The sequence below is a fragment of the Heterodontus francisci genome, chromosome 18 (assembly GCF_036365525.1).
Source record: "Heterodontus francisci isolate sHetFra1 chromosome 18, sHetFra1.hap1, whole genome shotgun sequence".
Classification (NCBI taxonomy): Eukaryota; Metazoa; Chordata; class Chondrichthyes; order Heterodontiformes; family Heterodontidae; genus Heterodontus; species Heterodontus francisci.
In genome coordinates this window covers 32,784,768-32,802,696 of record NC_090388.1, presented here as the reverse complement: position 1 = coordinate 32,802,696, position 17,929 = coordinate 32,784,768, and the positions used below count along the sequence as shown (strand labels likewise).

The following is a 17,929-nucleotide window of genomic DNA, read 5'->3' as shown; positions in this document are numbered from 1 at the left end:
CAGTAATATAAATTTCTGTATACAGAAATGTATTAGTGATTATGAGCCTAACTGTAATTTAGAATTTTCAGTTTCCTCTACAAAGCTTGCAATACCAAGAGAATTGAGATGTTGACCAGTGAAATATTTATTTCATATATATCATATTGGACATGAGGCTGAACATGTGCCAGATTATTTTCAGTTCAAAGTACAACACATTTGCAGCTTATATAATGTCATATTGGTCTTGCATGCATGCTTTCATTTATTTTGCAACATAAAACTGAGAAATATTGCTAGCTTTGGTTATCCGATTTGCATACATTTAATGTGCAAAATTCTATGATTTATAAACCTTGAAATAAAACAATTGCTACACAAGTAGTTTTTTTCTCCAAGTGTCATGAAATAGCATGGATAAAAATCGATGCAGCATTCAATACAGCTAGATTTTACGGCAAACAAATGAACTGAAGTCTAATCAAAATGAAATGTTAACCCTCAGCAGTGCTAATCAAATGCATGTAATTTCTATTTAGTCAGCTACTGTAAGGGTTAACGGCAACTTAAAACAAGTAAAACGGTCATATTTTCCAACAAGAGTTCTCATTAAATACTGCATGAGAATACTACATAACGCATGCTTAAAACCTGTAATCAGCAGGCAACTTGAGAAAACTTTCTAGCTGGATGCTGCTTCAAAACTGAGAAAAGCATTACTGTTTTATACTGAGATGGTATACAACAATTTCCAGTAACTATTGAGACCACTTCATATACTAATGGTAAAATAAAACTCATGTTTTGGTCCTCTGGACTTTAGCTGTAAAGCAGAGCAATACAAAGACAGCATTAGTGCAAAAAACTTTCAAAACAGGATGAATATTATGGTCCACATATTGGTTTAAGAGTTAGGATGCCTTTAGTGCAGGCGATAGGGAACAAGAAGGTAGATTGAACTGTCATTTGTTGAGAATGAGAATCCTACAAACTAGGCAGAGGGGCTGGGGTTCAACAGCTGTGGTGTGCTTGTCAGGAGGCAGAGGAAAGCAAACCACAGAGATGTAAATCAGAAAACTAAAAAGTGAGTTTGTGCTGTGTGAAGGTCCACATGAGCAACTGTTGCACACATCAGCGTGACTGAGCAATGATGTTCACGGGAAAATTAAGTTAATTGAGGATTAGAGCAATACAGCTCAAGTCCAGGATAAGAGAATTGAAGAAGAATCTGGGATGTAGAGAGACTCCAAATTGGAGAAATGGTGTAATCTACAATTTTCTCACATTCTGAGAGATACTTTCAAATGATACAATATGGGCTAGATTTTATGTAAATCCAGGTTGTCCTGCCACCGGGACTACAAGAGAGTCCTGAGCCAACGGTCAGATGGCGAGACCCAGTGCGGAATTTTACCAGCGGCAGCCTATTAAATGGCCGCCACTGTCCAATTGAGCACACTTCTCAGAGATACCCAACCCAATCAGAGGGTCGGCAGCTCTGCAGGCTCAGCGACACCACTGATAGAGGTGGCTGCTGCTGAGACTACAGGGAGAAGAAGGCTCCTCCATGTCGAGGTACCTTTGAAGGCCAGTTAAGTCTTTTTTTATACTGTGCTGAGACCAGGCAGGCTACCCTGGCGATCGGAGGAGTCAGCCTACCAGTGGCAGCGTCGGAGCCACATGGATGGCCATTGCTTTGGCGGGGGGGGGGGCTCTGTGTCTATGCAGCAACCATAAAAAGAATGGCCATTCCCACCCCCCCCCAAACCGGGAACCCGACTTGGTTTAGCTGGCAGTCTCCGCATGCACTGGTGGTCCATCCTGATGGCAGTAAAATGTTGACGGGGGTGGGAAGTGGCTGCCGGGAACATCCTGTGACAGCAGGAAGACGCAGGCTCCCCTCCCGATGCCATTTTAGAACCCCTCCTGCCTCCCGGTCCTTCTCCAGAGGACTGGTAAAAATCAGCCCTGTGTTTCAATTGTGCTCAAACACTAATCTGAGTCAGAAACGTCAAGGTTCAAGTCCCATTCCAGAGACTTAAGCACACAATCCAGGCTGACACACCAGTGCAGCACTGTCTAAGGTGCCATCTCTTAAATGAGATGTTAATCCGAAACCGCTGGCTGAATTTTACAAATGCGCTGCTGTTCGCAGCGGTGTACTCTAATGGCGGCGTGCATCCCGCACGAATGCGCAGCAACAGCCTCCGTAATATTGTGCGCGGGGACTCATTTCAATACAGGGGGTGGAGCGGCCACAACGGCATCCGGTGTCACTGTGCGGCGCCATTTTAAAGGACTTTAAGCCCTTCAGCAAAATGAATGTTGTGACCCAACCCCCCCAATAGTCAATTCATTGCCCGAATTGGCTTTTTCAAATACCCGAACTTTCTCCCCCAATCTTCAATCTTTTGCCTTTCAACCCCTTCCCACCATTCCCACATCCAATTAAGTGTTTTCCCTGCTCTTCCTGAAAATTTAATTCCTCTCCCTCCCCACCAGGTTCTCACCTCAAAACTCCATACAGAGTTCCGAAGGCGCGCGAAGGCCGAAGGAGGCTGTAAAATCAGCGTGGGACAGCCGCCACCTGCAGGTAAGTTAATTTACATTTCATTAGGGTTCATTTTAATAGAGATAAAAAGTCCACCACTGGCAATATGCGGCTGGCCCTTCTCGAAGTTGTCGAAGCAGGCCTCTCCCCACAGTATTTTACCGGTCCCCGCGCTGCAACCCACGGTGTCGAGGGGCCGGTAAAATTCAGCCCCGCATCTTCCCACTCGGGTGGACAAAAAAAATCCCATGACACTATTCAAGAACAAGCTGGCAAGTTATCCCCAATGTCCTGGCCAATATTTGTCTGTCAGCCAGCATCACCAAAAATAAATTATCTGATTGCTTTTTTTAATACGACCTTGCTGTATGCAAATTAGCTGACACATTTCCTGTATTATGACAATGACAATAATTCAAAAGCGCTTTGGGACATCCTGAGAAACCAAACCAGATAACAATTTGGACAAAAACACCTGCACTTCAAATTATTGAATTACCCAATGCTATTTGTGTTTTTTAAAACTCTTGAGAAACTGAGCTGGAATGCATTATTTGGGAAGGATTGATTTGACAAGAAACTATCCACCTTGTCACATACTAATACTTAGCATAGATTTAGAAATTAGAATATTAGAATGGTAGTAATTTCTTATAACATTTGGAACCAAGACTGCCATATTAGCAGTTATATAAATGCTGCTATTTGATATACAGAAAATATTGATTAAGAAAACATTTGGATCAAATTCAAACCAACCTTTCAAATTTGGGTCAATGATTAAGTGCTGGTGGCAATGTTCTGAATGCAAAAATAAACAACACCATTTCTTTGAGATTCTATTCATACAGATGAAAACACTATTAAATATTACTATTATAACATCTCAATTTTATAAGGCTGAGATAGGAGATATGCATTCACCTGTTTAAAAGTCTAACCTAAAGTTAAAGAAAATGAAATTTGGGGATTCGAATTATAGATTGGAACTTTACATTGTACGTCTCAATTATTCACCACTACAAGGTCAACAAATAAATATATATATAGATATATATTTATTCTATATAGTACAATGTAACTGGTTAAAGCTAAATTGTGAACTTGGACAGTGTCAGATTAACATGAAGGCATCGGTTCTTCACAAATGATTTAACTTGTAACAGGAAGAATTGGTATTCTTGTTATGTAAATATATTCACTAATCTGTCATTTCAAATACAACAATAAGCCTATAGATCCCTGTAGTTGGAGTAACTTTTGCAAGTTTCACTCAGTATCACTGAGTTATAGTTTGAATTTAATAGCATTTACTTTACTGCAGACATCAGCATCCAGTTACAGCAAGGAACCAAACTGGATTGCCAACATGTAAACTGATATGAAATGCATGGTTGGACAGGTGAGTTTCTGTATTATTACCACATTATATGCAGTATAAAATATTTAAGAGCTTAAATTTTTTTAAACATAGTTTGACTGCATTGAAGTTCCATTAAGCAAGAAAGTGGAGAAACTTGGCACAATTGTCAGACTAAAATCCAGTTTGGTGTTTTGCTCTAAACAAATGCAGATTGCACAACTAACCAAAACAGAAGAGAGTGACAAGAACATCAAGAAAGCAAATCCAGTGTTCGCTGTTTATAGTGCATCAATTGAAAAAGGTAATGAAGAGAAACACTATCCATTAACACAATAACATCGCCAAGAATTAAGACATGAAGGAAAAGCAAGAATGCTGGAAATCTAAAAACAATAAATAATGAAAATGAAATTACTACCAGAGATAGAGTCTAACTCAACACTCCAGGCTTAGTAAACAAAACAGGCAACACCAAAAAAATTATAATTAGATTTGAGTGTTGTAAAATGATATGGAATGGCATCAATATGTAAAATTAGTGTTAAATATCAAGCTTTCAAAAAATGTCCAAAAAAGCAAAATCTTGGAAATTATTACATTTTAGTCAGTTTTGTCAGGTTCTGCTGGCCCCTGTATTAATCGTCTTATTCCCCTCTTGCCTGCAGGACCCTTCAGTTTGGCAAAGATCTGCCTATGTGCATGATGCTTTGGATGAACCTCCTCATACAAGAAGTCAGCAGTCAGCTCATTGCCATCATCAATTTCAATCTGAAGACAAAAAAGTGAACCAGTACCTTATAATTTTATGTTTTTACAAACAAAAAAATGACAGATGCAAGGAAATTTGAGGACAACAGTGGAATTTTTACCAACAAAATTATATCAAGACTGCAACTCTATTGGACTGAACAAGTGCAACGGGAGAAATATACAGGATATTAAGACAGTTCAATTATTCAAATTTTACTACTACCAAGTAATGGATAACTTCAACCAATTTATGCAAAAAGGACCCACAATGGGCTAGTATTAACTAACCTTACACTTACGAACACTGGTAATTTGTTTAGTATTGACATGCTCAGGAGGTACAGGATGCAAGATTATTTAACAAAGCCACTAAATTTTGTACAAAAATGACCTTCATCTGGGCACACTGCTGAATTTATGGAAGATTATGGCACCACTTTTCTAAGGTTGAATTTAAGCATCCAGCAGAGATTTAAAAAATGCTTGGAAAGAAATTGGTAATCTTTTCATGGTTACAGCTGAGTGTTCTGCTTTTGCGAGGAGTTCAAGTTTTAGCAGCAAATGGCACAATGCCAAACATTATGAACAATGACTTTAGACAGTTGAAATACAGTTAAATGGACTGACTAATCTGCAGAAAATAGACACCATACATTTGCAGTTTAGGAGAAAATGAAATGGAGCTAGCATCATTACTTGATAGTGTGAGATGGAAGAAGCATTGGGATATTCTGCATTGTTTGTTTCTTGGTTGCCAAAGAATAACACGGAGATGAATAACTAGGACAAATAAGCTAAAGGAGTTTAAAAGAACATTTACCTTTTTAGTTATTTCCAGAGGTATTTGTTTTTCCACCGTATCAATCAATGGACTCTTACAACTGGAGTACAACATTCGCTCTCGAATACTACATGTGTAGCCGGGCATAGAGTATATAAATACTGGAAGACAGATAAATATTTACATCCAAAGAAACAATGTTAATCAACTTACTTAGAATGGAATTCAAAAAGTAAACATTTTATATCCCCCTTCACAAGAGAAACCAACTAATTTTGTCAAAAAAATTGGTCAATATTTATTCCCAGAACAAGGACATCAATACTCCCGAGTATAATCCTCATCACTAGTGGCAAAGGACTACAGGCCACTGCTTATATGGAGATAGCACCACCATTGATGAAACATGATAGAGCCAGCTCTGCCTCTTCCTGTTGACCAATGAACAGTAATATTGACAGGAGCTCAGGAGAGGTCTGCACAAAAACCCAAAATGCTCTTCCTGCCAAAATAAGTTCCAGTAAGGAAATCAGGAAAGGGAGATTCAACAACAGGCATCTCAAGTTCAAACAAATAATTACATGATAAGTTTACAAGGTTGCAATGGAACCAATATTATCAAAGAAATCTATACCTATAGACTCCAAGTAGTCTTCTTCATGAGAATGCTTATACAGGAAGAAATGATAACGAGCAGAATCCTTTGGTATTCGCTTTGGTAAGTCTCTTATGTCCGTATTGGTTGTATCTGCCAACTTTATAGTTTCTTCATTAAAGTCTATTTTCTGCCAACAGAAATAGATGTAACATTGAATTACTGATGAAAAAAGTAAAAGTAAATGCACTCTGACTTGTCTGACTGGAGTTCTTCAAAGAAATGATGGAGCTTGTTGATGATATGAATTCTATGAATGGATTGCAGCAAGGCTTTTGTAACCATGCCACCCAAGCAATTAATTCACAATGTAGGAAGGCATGGGTTAGAAGGCATTCTTCTAAGGTGGGCTTTAAATTGGTTAGGCCCTGTATAAAAAGAGTGTCTGCAAATGGAACTGCATCAACATGGCAAGTGATGCAACTGAGATCAGTGCTGGGTCCATTGTTGTTCTCAGTGTATATCAATAATACATAGCAGGAGACAAACAAAAGTTGTCTTAATTTTGCAGATGAAAGCATATTCAGAAGGCTGGAGTTTCCCACAGGCTTTGGAACCCAAACATCAGGACCAAATGGGGTTCCTGAGTCTGCACTTGCCAGCAGCAAGACCAGCTCAGCAATCTTCCAGGAAGCAGCCTCCTAATTCAGGATAGCAAGCGGGCTCTCGATACTGCAGTTCCAGAGGGCCGGCAGCTCTGGAGCCTCCGCAGCTCCACCGGGAGAGGTGAGCGCTGTTCAGGCAGGTCAGGGGCCACAAGGGTGCTTCTACATGGAGGCATCCTAGCTGGCCTGCACAGCAGTACAGAAATTAACAAGATCGAAGCTAGCAAGTCCATCAAGATGGAGGGGAAACCCCTCCGCTGGATCAGCTTTGGCTGCAGTGGTGGCCTTTCACAATTGAGGCCCCGTCAATGGGGCATGGAACCTCCTGCTCTGAAGGCCCCCCAGCCCACTGCATTCAGGCCATTCCCATTGAGCTGGCGGTCTCCAGACACTGTGGGGCTGCTCCACTGGCAGTAAAATGCCAGGGCAGTCGGAAAATTGCCCCGAATTGTGGTCTCAATCACCTTAATTGGCAGCCTACCTCTGTGGTGTAGGCTACTGATCATCTTCCCAACCAGCCCCTGGGAACTGTCCCCGGTGGTGTGAATGTGTCGGGGAGCCAGGCTCCCACCTTTTTTCCCAGTCCCATCCCGCCTCCGATCCAGTCTCCAAAGGGCCTGGAAAATGCAGCCCAGAGTGTGGTTAATTTGTGGAATGGACTGTTCAAGTTGGCAGAATGTGTAGAACATTTAAGGGAACACCACCGCCTGCAAGTTCCCCTCCAAGTCGCTCACCATCCTGACTTGGAACTATATCGCTGTTCCTTCACTGGGTCAAAAACCTTGAACTCACTCCCTAACAGCACTGTGGGTGTGCCAACACCACATGGCCTGCAACAGTTGAAGGCGGCGGCTTACCACCACCTACTAAAGGGCAATTAGGATGAGCAATAAATGCTGGCCTTGCCAGCGACGCTCAGAAGGACAAGTAAAAGAAAATTGGGTAGATATTTGAGGATGTAGGCAATTGAGAGATTTGTTTTTGGGCCCCACCTGATGAGTTGTAGTAAAAAGAAGAAATGCTGGAACCACTCAGCAGGTCTGGCAGCATCTGTGGAAAGAGAAGCAGAGTTAACGTTTCGGGTCAGTGACCCTTCATCGGAACCAACTTTGCGTTGTAGAGTCTTTTCCGGTTCCATACTTTTGAATAGAGGAGAATGATGGGCTGATAACTTACATTTATGTGGTGCGTTTGATGTTGAAAAAGTCCCAAGGACCTTCCCAGAGTTTGAGAATAGACATGTAAAGAAAAAGTAGGATGGATGATTGAAACCGTGTTTGAACAGTTAAGTTTTAAGAAGGTTTTTAAAGATGGAAAGAGAGGGGGAAGCAGAGGACTTAAGGAGACTGAGCTCCAGAGAATACAGCTGAGGCTACTGTGAGGTAATGGGAAGGGAATGGGAAGGCAGGAATGCTCAAAAGGCTAGAGTTGGGAGACCACAGGATGCAGGAAGATAAATGTGGCTAAAAGAAGTTGCATAGATTGGATTGGGCAAGACATGGAAGCAGCTGAAAACAGGAAATGAAGATATGAATTTGACGTGTATGGGAACAGGAATCCAGTGCGAATCAGCAAGGATGTGGGGGTGGGGGGAGGAGATGGGTGAGTAGGACCTATGCACAGGATACAGCTGGCTAAGTTTTGGATGGTGAAAGATCAGATGCCAGCAAGGACATCATTGGACACCAGACTGAGGACAGGATTACGCTTGACTGCGATGCAAGACATAGCCTGTTAATACCATCACCCAGACTTTCACAAGAATAATGGTCTATTAATACAACAGGATTGCTGCAGCCCATGGAACTGTATCCCTACATAAGTCACTGCTGTCTGAATAATTCACCAGTGCAACTAAACAAAACTTTATCAATCCTTTAGAGAGCAGCAGTGCAAATGAAGATTCTAGCCAATACAATTGCTATTAATACTTACAAGTTGCACATAGCTAAGCTGTTTGTTCCAGAGTTTATCCAGTGCTCGTATAGCATCTTCCTGTATAGGAAAGGCTACTCTTTGCAAAGTTGGTTGCTTAGTTGCTACACCGATTTCAGTTTCCCCCTACCAATAAAAAGAACGAACTTTCCCATACATATGGGTGCATGTGTGCAGTGAGAAATTATCTTTTTGTCATGTTAAAAATTAAAACAGAGGGCTAAAATATGTCTTCTCATTCAGTACAATTATTATAATGTATTTTACAGAATGGATGACTGCCAATGAATTTCAAAGCTTATGGTTCCATGATAGTGCCAGGCCATGAAGCAACAGTGGGGCCATTTCTTCAACAAAAAGCCCAAAGGTAATAGGAGATCCTAATCATCTTGGATATGTGAATGTTACAAGACAGTAAAATGTCCAACAATGTCAGTCTGATTAGACTGCTCTATTAAGTAGAACATTATTCCATTAAAACGCAGCAGACCAAATAACAATACAAGTAAAACGGTTTTTTTTATATTCGTTTGGGGCATATAGACTAGTATTTATTGCCCATCCCTGATTGCCCTTGAACGGAGTGGCTTGCTAGGCCATTTCAGAGGACATTTAAGGGTCAACCACATTGCTGTGGGTCTGGAGTCACATATAGGCCAGACTAGGTAAGGATGGCAGATTTCCTTCCCTAAAGGAAATTAGTGAACCAGATGGCTTTTTACAACAATCGACAATTGTTTCATGATCACCATTAGACTAGCATTTAATTCCAGATTTTTTTATCAATGGAATTCAAATTTCACCATCTGCCATGGTGGAATTGGAACCCATGTCCCCAGAGATTACTAGCCCAGTGACATTGCCACTACACCACCGCCTCCCCTGCATGATTATATAATTGAAGAATGCAAGATATATACTTCGTACACATTATACAGTGCAGACCTTTAAAGTCATTTTGATTAGCAATGATCAAGGATGAGTTTACTTCAGTTTTGGTATTAATTGAACTCTTTAGGTTCATACTATAATTCAAAACAAGTTAGCACAATATGTACTGCCTGAAAGTGTGATAGAAACAGATTCAATTGTAATTTTCAGAAGGGAATCGGATATATACTTGAAAACGAAAATTTTACAGGGCTATGGGGATTGAGCAGGGAAGTGAGATTAATTGAATTTCTCTTTGCACAGGTACAATGGGCTGAATGGCCTTCTTCTGTGTGTATGATTTTATGCCTGCCACTAAGCATAGTTAATTCTGTTGTATAATTTTTACTGTATGAATAAATTGCACCATTTAAAAAAAATCAAGTCATTGTGTTCAAAACTTATCATGAAGTCCTAGTGATATTGGTGATTTGATAAATTTAAATTCTTACGATACAGGAAGGTTAGCAGTATCTCTGATCTTAAATGTCATTGCATCAGGGAATTCAGGAATTGATTTTATTGAATGCACCCAAGCTGATATTTTTCATCACAAAGACAAAAAGTGGTCTTGTACATTGTAAAAGCAAATGTTAGCAGCGATCTTTCTGTTAAACGTTATCTTATGTTGTTTATATCTAACAAACAGCAAAATTTTGAAATATAGATTTTTTAAAAATGGCAACTTCAATCAGTTAATTTGTATGGCTGTGTTTGATAATTTTGTAAAGGGTTTTAGACATGGAAAGGTCAGTTATATTATTTACATTTGATATCACAAAGTAGATAAATATCACAATGACGCCTGTGCAGCACAACCAGCATTAATCCAAAACACATCTAAGCAGAGATACTGGTCAAACAGTAATTTTGAAAAACTGGGATCTGTACATTGCAATTATTACCACCTCATTCATTTTGATTTGCTGTAGCTCCTCTTCAGCTGCAGTTAGTGGGGCAGGATATCTTTGTGAAACAAGGTGTTTTTTGTAACCACTAAAGGAAACATCCTCCTACAAACACAGAAGTAGAAAGTATAAATGCTGGCCTCTTCAATAAATTCTTCAACTTCACAAAGCACTTTGCTCATCTTCCCATTCCACCACCACTACCCCCCGCACCCCCCCCCCCCCCCCACCAAAACCCAACCACATCACTCCTCAGATATGTCCCCCATTCCTCAGATGAGGAGGTAGGCAGTGTAGCTCTGTAGACTGACGAAGCAATTTCAGAGTAGTTTGGGGTAACTAACTTTTCAAATAGTTTCTGCCCAACTTAATAACTCTGTGCCCTCCTCACAATCCAGTTAAGACTTAAGAAGTTGAGAGAGGAATCGGGCATTTTTCCTGTACAATATGCCAAATTTTCATCAATCTGGTGCCAAGAAATTCCAGCTGAGAATGAGCAAGTTGAACTGGAAGCTCTTTAACTCTTTAATTCTGTTTTTTTTGTCAGACAGATATCTAAAATGTGTGGAAAATCACCATGCTTAAAAGTCTCCGAATGAAACCACTGAGAAATTGACATAAATAGGAATACTGTTTGCCTATGAATCTCACGTACATTCCCCATAGGGACACCACTCCTACCTTAGCCCTGGGAATTTAAGAACTTGCAATAGTACTGATGAAATTTAACCAGCTAAAACCGCATAGCTTACAACAATTTTCATTTATTTAGCACCTTTAGTATCAGAAGATGTTTTACAGAGATAGAAGAAAAACACAGAGAGCAAGCCAAAGGTGGAAATATTAGGAAGGATGTCAAAAAGCTTGATCAAAGACATAGCTCTGGATTTTGTGCTGGAGGTGGGGCTCCCGGCGCTGGGCCGAACCCGGTTCTGCCTTGTTGCGCCTTCCCCCCACCCCCCAACAAAAACCCAACCCCACCCCGCCCGTGTGATCCTCCAGTCTTTTGAAAGTTTTAGGAGGCAGGATCCGCATCCATTTCGACAGGGATCCCACCTCCATTAGCTGCTGGCCAATCAGAGGGCCGGCAGCTAAGCTGTATTGGCAATGCCACCAGGAGCGGTCGCCACTGCCAGTACTTCAGAGGCTTCTGACCCAGACTGGAACCCCAGACAAGGAGGTAGGTGAGGCACGGTGACTGGGGCTAGTCAGGAAGGCCCCAACGAGGGGGTGTGGGGGGGGGGCTGGGGGTTGGTCTTGCAGTCCAGGGCAAGGGAGGGGGAGGGGGTCCTGGGGGCGCACTGGTTCCCAGTGGGGGTCCTCCACGGGCACAAATTGTCCACAGAGGAGGAACCCCCCCCCCCCACAAAGCCTGGTGGGAGGGCGCCTCATGTTACAAGGTAACCTTCCCCCGTGCTGGTAAGATCCCAGTGGCAGGGGGGGGGAAAAGAGGCCCTTAATTGGTCATTAATAGGCCTCTTGAGGGCGTCAATTGGCCTCTGGGCAGGAAGGCCATTGTCAGGCCATCCTGCCCCTGGGAAGACTGCTAGGTGATGGGTCATCCGCCCCGCCATCCGTGGGGATACCTCGTGATCTCCGCCTCCAATCCGCCTCCAATCCCACCTCATGGGGCCTCATAAAATCCAGTCCACAGTATTTAAGGAGGGTTTTGTAGGAGAGGGGTGAAAGATTTCAGTAAAGAAATTCCAGAGCAAGGGACCAAGGCAGCTGAAAGCACAGCTGGCAGAGGCATTGAGAAATCAGGAGCCAATTTAGGTCAGCAAGGCTAGAGGTGATGGGTAAACAGGGCTTGATATGGGATAGGGCAAGGTCTTAGCTTATGGAAGATAGAGGATGGGAGGCCATCCAGAACAGCATCTGAATAAATTAGTTTGGAGGTGAGGATTTAGTGGTAAATGAGTTGAACATAGGACAGAAGTGGGTAAATGTTAGAGGTGAAGGTGGGCAGGCTTTGTGAGGGAGATGTTATTGGGTCAAAAACACAGGTTCAAACATTGAGGTGGCAAACTGTCTAATTGAAACAGTGACAGTAGCCAGGAAGGGGAATGTAGTTGGTGGGATGGTTATGTTAAGAGTATTAAGTTTCCTGTTGCTTCTCAAGCTAGGATCACTGACCCTATAGAATAATGAGCTCCAGATAACCCTGTAAACCAGTAGGAAGAATTTCAGCTCCAGTGAGAGGCTTATCCCTGTTGGCTACATCAATGAGTCAGGCTAGCTGGTCAAATATAAAATCAGTGCCCTGGAGTACAGGTTGACCTGCTTGGGTCTCCCATTGCCAGGGACATATTAGAGCCTCTTGGCTGAACTGGTTCTAAGAAACTCATGTATCACTACCCAAGTACGAACATATCAGCTCAGTTGAAATAAGCGATAATTACTTTGACACAACACTCTTAACATTTCAATTAGTTTTGTAGAATAAATATAGCTCTTCAAATTACACAGTCTTCGTCCAAGTGGTAGATGATTCTGTTATGATGATTGGACCTGACCCTTTCCTCTTTCGTAGTATGGGTACAAATCCTTCTCAATTATGCAAGACAGCGAAGTGCAGCTAGAACTCACTGGCTTAATAAAGTCAAATGTTTGGAGTCCAGTCTAATTATCAGTTAGACTGTTAGATTACACTATTAGATGATTAAAGTTTAACGTTACACAATCCACCTTCCTAGTGATGCAACATCTACATTCAGCAGGTGAAACAAGCCATCTTAAGGCAACTAGGTATGGGCAGTAAATACACTCTTGCCAGTGTCACCCATATCTTGAGGACAAAGAAATAGGGCAACTATAGAAAAGTCAACTAGATCCATACCCTTACTGTTCCAAATATTTCATCTTTGATGTGGCTACCCCCAAATTCCTTCTTCAATGTTGCTCTTGTTGCTGCATATAACATCTTCTGTCGAACCTGCAAAATACCATCATATATCTGAGAAAGATGCTACACATTAAGAACTTAGGTTTAGTTCCTTATGAAAAGATATCAGTGGCAATCAAATAGCAGTATTCTGCATGGGAGATATTCATCAATTTAAATAAAATCATGCATTTGCATTCAGACTAACACGTTTTGCCAAGTAAGCCTGTTCTCATATTTGCAAACACTAAAAATGCATCCTTGTATTTGTAAATGCTATGTTAATGCTGCAAGGCAAACACATCATTCAAATTGCATATCTTGGTACTGAAAAAAAGAGGATATTGCATATGCAACTCCAATGGGAGTAAGACTAAACTAAATAAACTTTTTATGAAAAGCACCATAGGCCACTCTAGGGTACTGTACACATGAATTCCCATTTCTACAATAAAGGTAGTCCTGAAAATTTAATGACCCCACATCCTAGTGCTAAATTTTATTTATTTTCTTGAGCTGTTTTTTTTTTTAAGGTGTAGAACAGGTAAATAATTTTAATTGAATGTATTTAATAAGGGAGCAAGTGAACAGACACTATAGTTACACAACCCCTAGCAGCCAACGTTCAAAAGATGATAGTGGTTTGGGACCAGGGAAATATGCAAGAGGGTGGAAAAAAAGATCCCCATCTCCATAGCACCAATGACATACTCAAACCACTTACTAGTCTTAGGGTCATTTACACCAAATGATCCAAAATAAATTACACCAAGATGTCTGCCACTAGATTTACTCCAAAGTAAAAGAGTGTAAATAAGCCACTGAATCTCTTATAATAACCGAAATACAAGTGACCAGAATTGCACCAATGCCACATAATCAGGTACTGAGACAAGTATTATGTGAACATTCCTTATAAGAAAATAGAGAGAACAAGCAACTTGTTAAAATGCATACAATGTCCTAAACCAGGAGCAATTTATTATTTGATGTATTAATGTGCTGCAATATTCATGAAATATATCCCTGCTTAAGAAATTCACGGTAGCTGAGGGGCAAGTTTCCAAATGCCCCATGCACATGGATAAAAAAAACACTTGATCATCATTTGCACACTCCAGGTTGTATTATATTCTTCTCGTGATAAACAATTCAGTTGTTACCCTTATGAGATCATGTACATTGTAATAAACTTCAAGCTTTATTTACTATGATGTAACAAATTTTTGCATCTCTTTTATCGAAATGAAAACAAGGTAACCAAGTATCGTCACAATTCTAGCTACTCATTTTGTTACAATAAAGCAATAACTTTCTGAATGGCCTACTGGGTAAAGGCACCATCCAGTGTAGCACTTGACTGTACAGATGAGAAGGTTTCAGGTTTGAATTTCAGACTCCCGCTGAATTGACTGATCTCAACCAAGGCAACGAGTGCCACCAGAGTTAGGTAAAAGCGAGGTGGGGGGGGGGGGGGGCGCGGAGAAAATCAGTCAGGATCCCAACTGCCAATTGTTAACCTGTAAATCTTACTAGAAAGTGCAAGTTTGTGGACTTTCAGTGGTGTGCGGATGTATGCCAAGATATCCTCTGTGGTAAAATAGCCTTCGCTTATTCACTATCTTGATTCACGTCTGAAGAGTGGGCACTTGGACAATGTACCAGAGGGCTGTTGCTGCTCATGGACTGTACCCTAGTAACAGCCAACATCTTCCAAACAAATTGGGGAGAAGAAAACTTTTCTTTAAGTGACTCATTCCTGGAAGACTTGCTCTCAAAAGCATGCTATATTTAACCATATTTTTCCTTCATCTTTATGACAACCAAATCCTTACTGGTGAAAGGTCAGGTGACCAGGCAATAAAGAGCCATTGAAATCCCTGAGCATTCATGGTGTCCAATTGATACAAGATATAGGCAGGTTGATGTTCCTCAAGAAGAGGAAGGATGCATGAATCATACTCCTGGTCCCAGCTGGTAACCGACTCTCTGGCTGCACCCACCGTGAGCTGTTCTGTAATGAGTAATTAACTTATTAGCAAGAGCAATTACAAATTAAATGCAAAACCCACCCCTGTACTTTACCTTCAGTGCACTTTAATGCCAGAACTGACTGACCATCTGTCAATCACTACTGTTTTACATATTAAAATTGGAGTTCAAACATAGAACAGATTTGACCATCTGCACACAGACATTGAAATTAGTCTGTGTCAGCTTGCCTTTGTTGCCAGCATTCATGTCTAAATCAAAATGTTTCCAGTACAACATTTACTGAAGAACTTAAGTATATAATCCAGGTTGACATTCCAATGCTACAGTTGTGGAGGTGCACTCCTTTGGGTGCTATAATGAACTGAGGCACTGTATGCCTTTTCCAGTGGTTCAGATGAGCATTAATAACCCCAAGGCATTATTCAAAAAGAGCAGCAAGTTCTCCTGGTGTCCTGGCTAATATTTCACCTATAACCAAATAATGAAAGAAAGATTAATTTGATTGCTGTTCATAGGATCTAGCGATAAATAGGATAGGTACCATATTCTCCTGTCATTGCCCTTCAAAACTAATTCTGTGAATCTGGAATGTTTTAAGGTGTTTCTAATGCATTATACAAATGCATTTTTAGTGATAGAACAATGGAGTACAGTAATGGTTTAGTTATGCCCATTTATCCTTTGTAGATGTCAGTCTTGACTCAATGGCATTGGTTGTGGGATCAAGCCCCATTCCAGAGACTAGAGCATATAACCCAGGCTGGCACTTCAATGTAGTACTAATGGAGTGTGACACTATTGGGCGTGCCATCTTTAAGATAAGATATTAAACTGAAGCCCGGTCTGGCATCTAAAATGGACGTGAAAGATCCCATCAAAATTTTCAAAAAGCAGGGGGCTCTCCCAGTGTTCTGGCTAACATTTAATCCTCAACCAACATCGTAAATTAGTCATTTATCTTGCTTCTGTGGGACCTTGTGTGTAAATTGGCTACCCTTTTTCCTCACTATTATGACCCTTCAAAATTGGCTGTGAAGCACTTTGGGTTGCAGCACATCACTGGTAGATTAACACTTAGTAATCAACCTAACATTAGGCTGGAATATATCAAAAATTTGGGGATCTGAGTTCAACTCTAGGGTAGACTGATGGAAGCAAGGGTTTCCTCTCTGTGCTGACTGCAACTAAAAGGAGTCTCAGCAGTTGCCTCAAATCCTGGTTAGCACGTGCCAATACAAAAAAAAACTACCATAAAATCTGATAGTTTCACATGTCAAGTGGAAAATTTAGCCTTGTGCAGTAAGATATGAACATTTGAAATTGGAGTTAAGGTACACAGTTGGAAGAGAAGAGGAAACATTTTACTTTTTTTTTTTAAAAACTTGCAAGCTCTGACCTGATACTGAGCCAGACCATACAGAGCTCACCACATAGTAAATGGAACTGTAGCTAGCACAGCAGAAGTGCCTGGCAGAGAGGTCAGCATCTACTAGGCAGCTCTTCATGCAGAATGTAGGCTCCTGGATCGGAAAGGATTGGCAGGTATAGTGGCAGACCTAGTAAGAAACACACGATTTCTGCAAACAAACCATGGAGTTCACAAATAAAGGAGCTGCCCCTGGGGAGGCAAATATGTCACATTTCTGGTTATTTTGACAGTTTTTCCAAAGAAAGAACTGGATATCAGTGAATTTTAAAAATGCACCTCTAGGTTGCAGCTTGCTTTAAAGTGGTTTGCTAGTCAGGCCCAGGATGTGAAGTGAATTCGAAGCCAGGCAAAGCTTTTAATTAGGATGGCCTCAGGAACTAACTGAAGAGAGTAGGGCAGTGGGATTAGTTTTGGATTGCTTTAGCAAAGAGCTGGAACAAATGGCTTCCTTTCTATGCTGTAAATCGCTATGGTTCGACAGTTGATACTTGAAGGGCACAAAAATACACACTGAAAGGTGTTAGGTTTTGACCAATAATTGCATAGGTACTGTTAACCACCTGCAAACAAAAATGAATGTAGAACCCATGATGGGTCTGTTGGCAATTATTTTTTAAATTCATTGTTAACCAGATTTAAGAAAGTAACAAAACATTAATGAACACACAGCTAATGAAATGCCTCCCAAATAACAGGATTTCTACTTTTTAACCAGTTGATTATCATGTTCCTCCTGTGCCAATTTAAGGAACAGACCCAATACATTATTTTCTGCAGCTGGACCACATGGGCTGTCTGAAACAGATCGGTCAACAGCACCATTTGTGCAAGTTCACATTTTTCAACAGGCTATATTTCTACGTCTTAAATACAAGTGATCTCTGCTCAAACAAACATGCAATATTTTGGCACTGCAAATGGATAGAAAGTCAAGAGTGCATTAGGATAAACAAAGTGTTAAATACATCCATGTTAGTGTTGCAATATTAAGACTAAACTACTCTTGCCCAAGAACCAACAACACCATTCAGATTTGCAATGTCTTCAGTTTTTGTCCAGTACAAATGGTATTTTTGCTTTTAGTTGATAGATTTTAAGTTTAATAAATTGCTGCTGTCACTTGCTTTGTATAGACTTGTGTCTAGTAATTTCCTCCTACAC

General features: G+C 40.8%; 1 protein-coding gene and 1 long non-coding RNA gene across 2 annotated transcripts in view; one reads left to right on the top strand and one right to left on the bottom strand.

The window, feature by feature from the left end:
* Positions 1-103: 103 nt before the first annotated feature.
* Positions 104-17,929, bottom strand: part of LOC137379544 (twinfilin-1-like) — a 42,420-nt gene continuing 24,594 nt past the window's right edge. The window contains exons 3-9 of the mRNA XM_068050514.1: positions 15,180-15,358; positions 13,300-13,395; positions 10,461-10,565; positions 8,623-8,748; positions 6,062-6,212; positions 5,467-5,588; positions 104-4,664 (exon numbers count right to left, since the gene is read on the bottom strand). Coding sequence (XP_067906615.1) covers positions 4,497-4,664; positions 5,467-5,588; positions 6,062-6,212; positions 8,623-8,748; positions 10,461-10,565; positions 13,300-13,395; positions 15,180-15,358 — 947 coding nt within the window. The 3' untranslated portion in view covers positions 104-4,496. The remainder of the gene's footprint in view (positions 4,665-5,466; positions 5,589-6,061; positions 6,213-8,622; positions 8,749-10,460; positions 10,566-13,299; positions 13,396-15,179; positions 15,359-17,929) is intronic.
* LOC137379546 (uncharacterized) lies at positions 3,865-4,779 on the top strand. Its single transcript, XR_010976853.1, has 3 exons — positions 3,865-3,935; positions 4,107-4,197; positions 4,562-4,779. It is a non-coding gene; the product is annotated as an uncharacterized lncRNA (long non-coding RNA).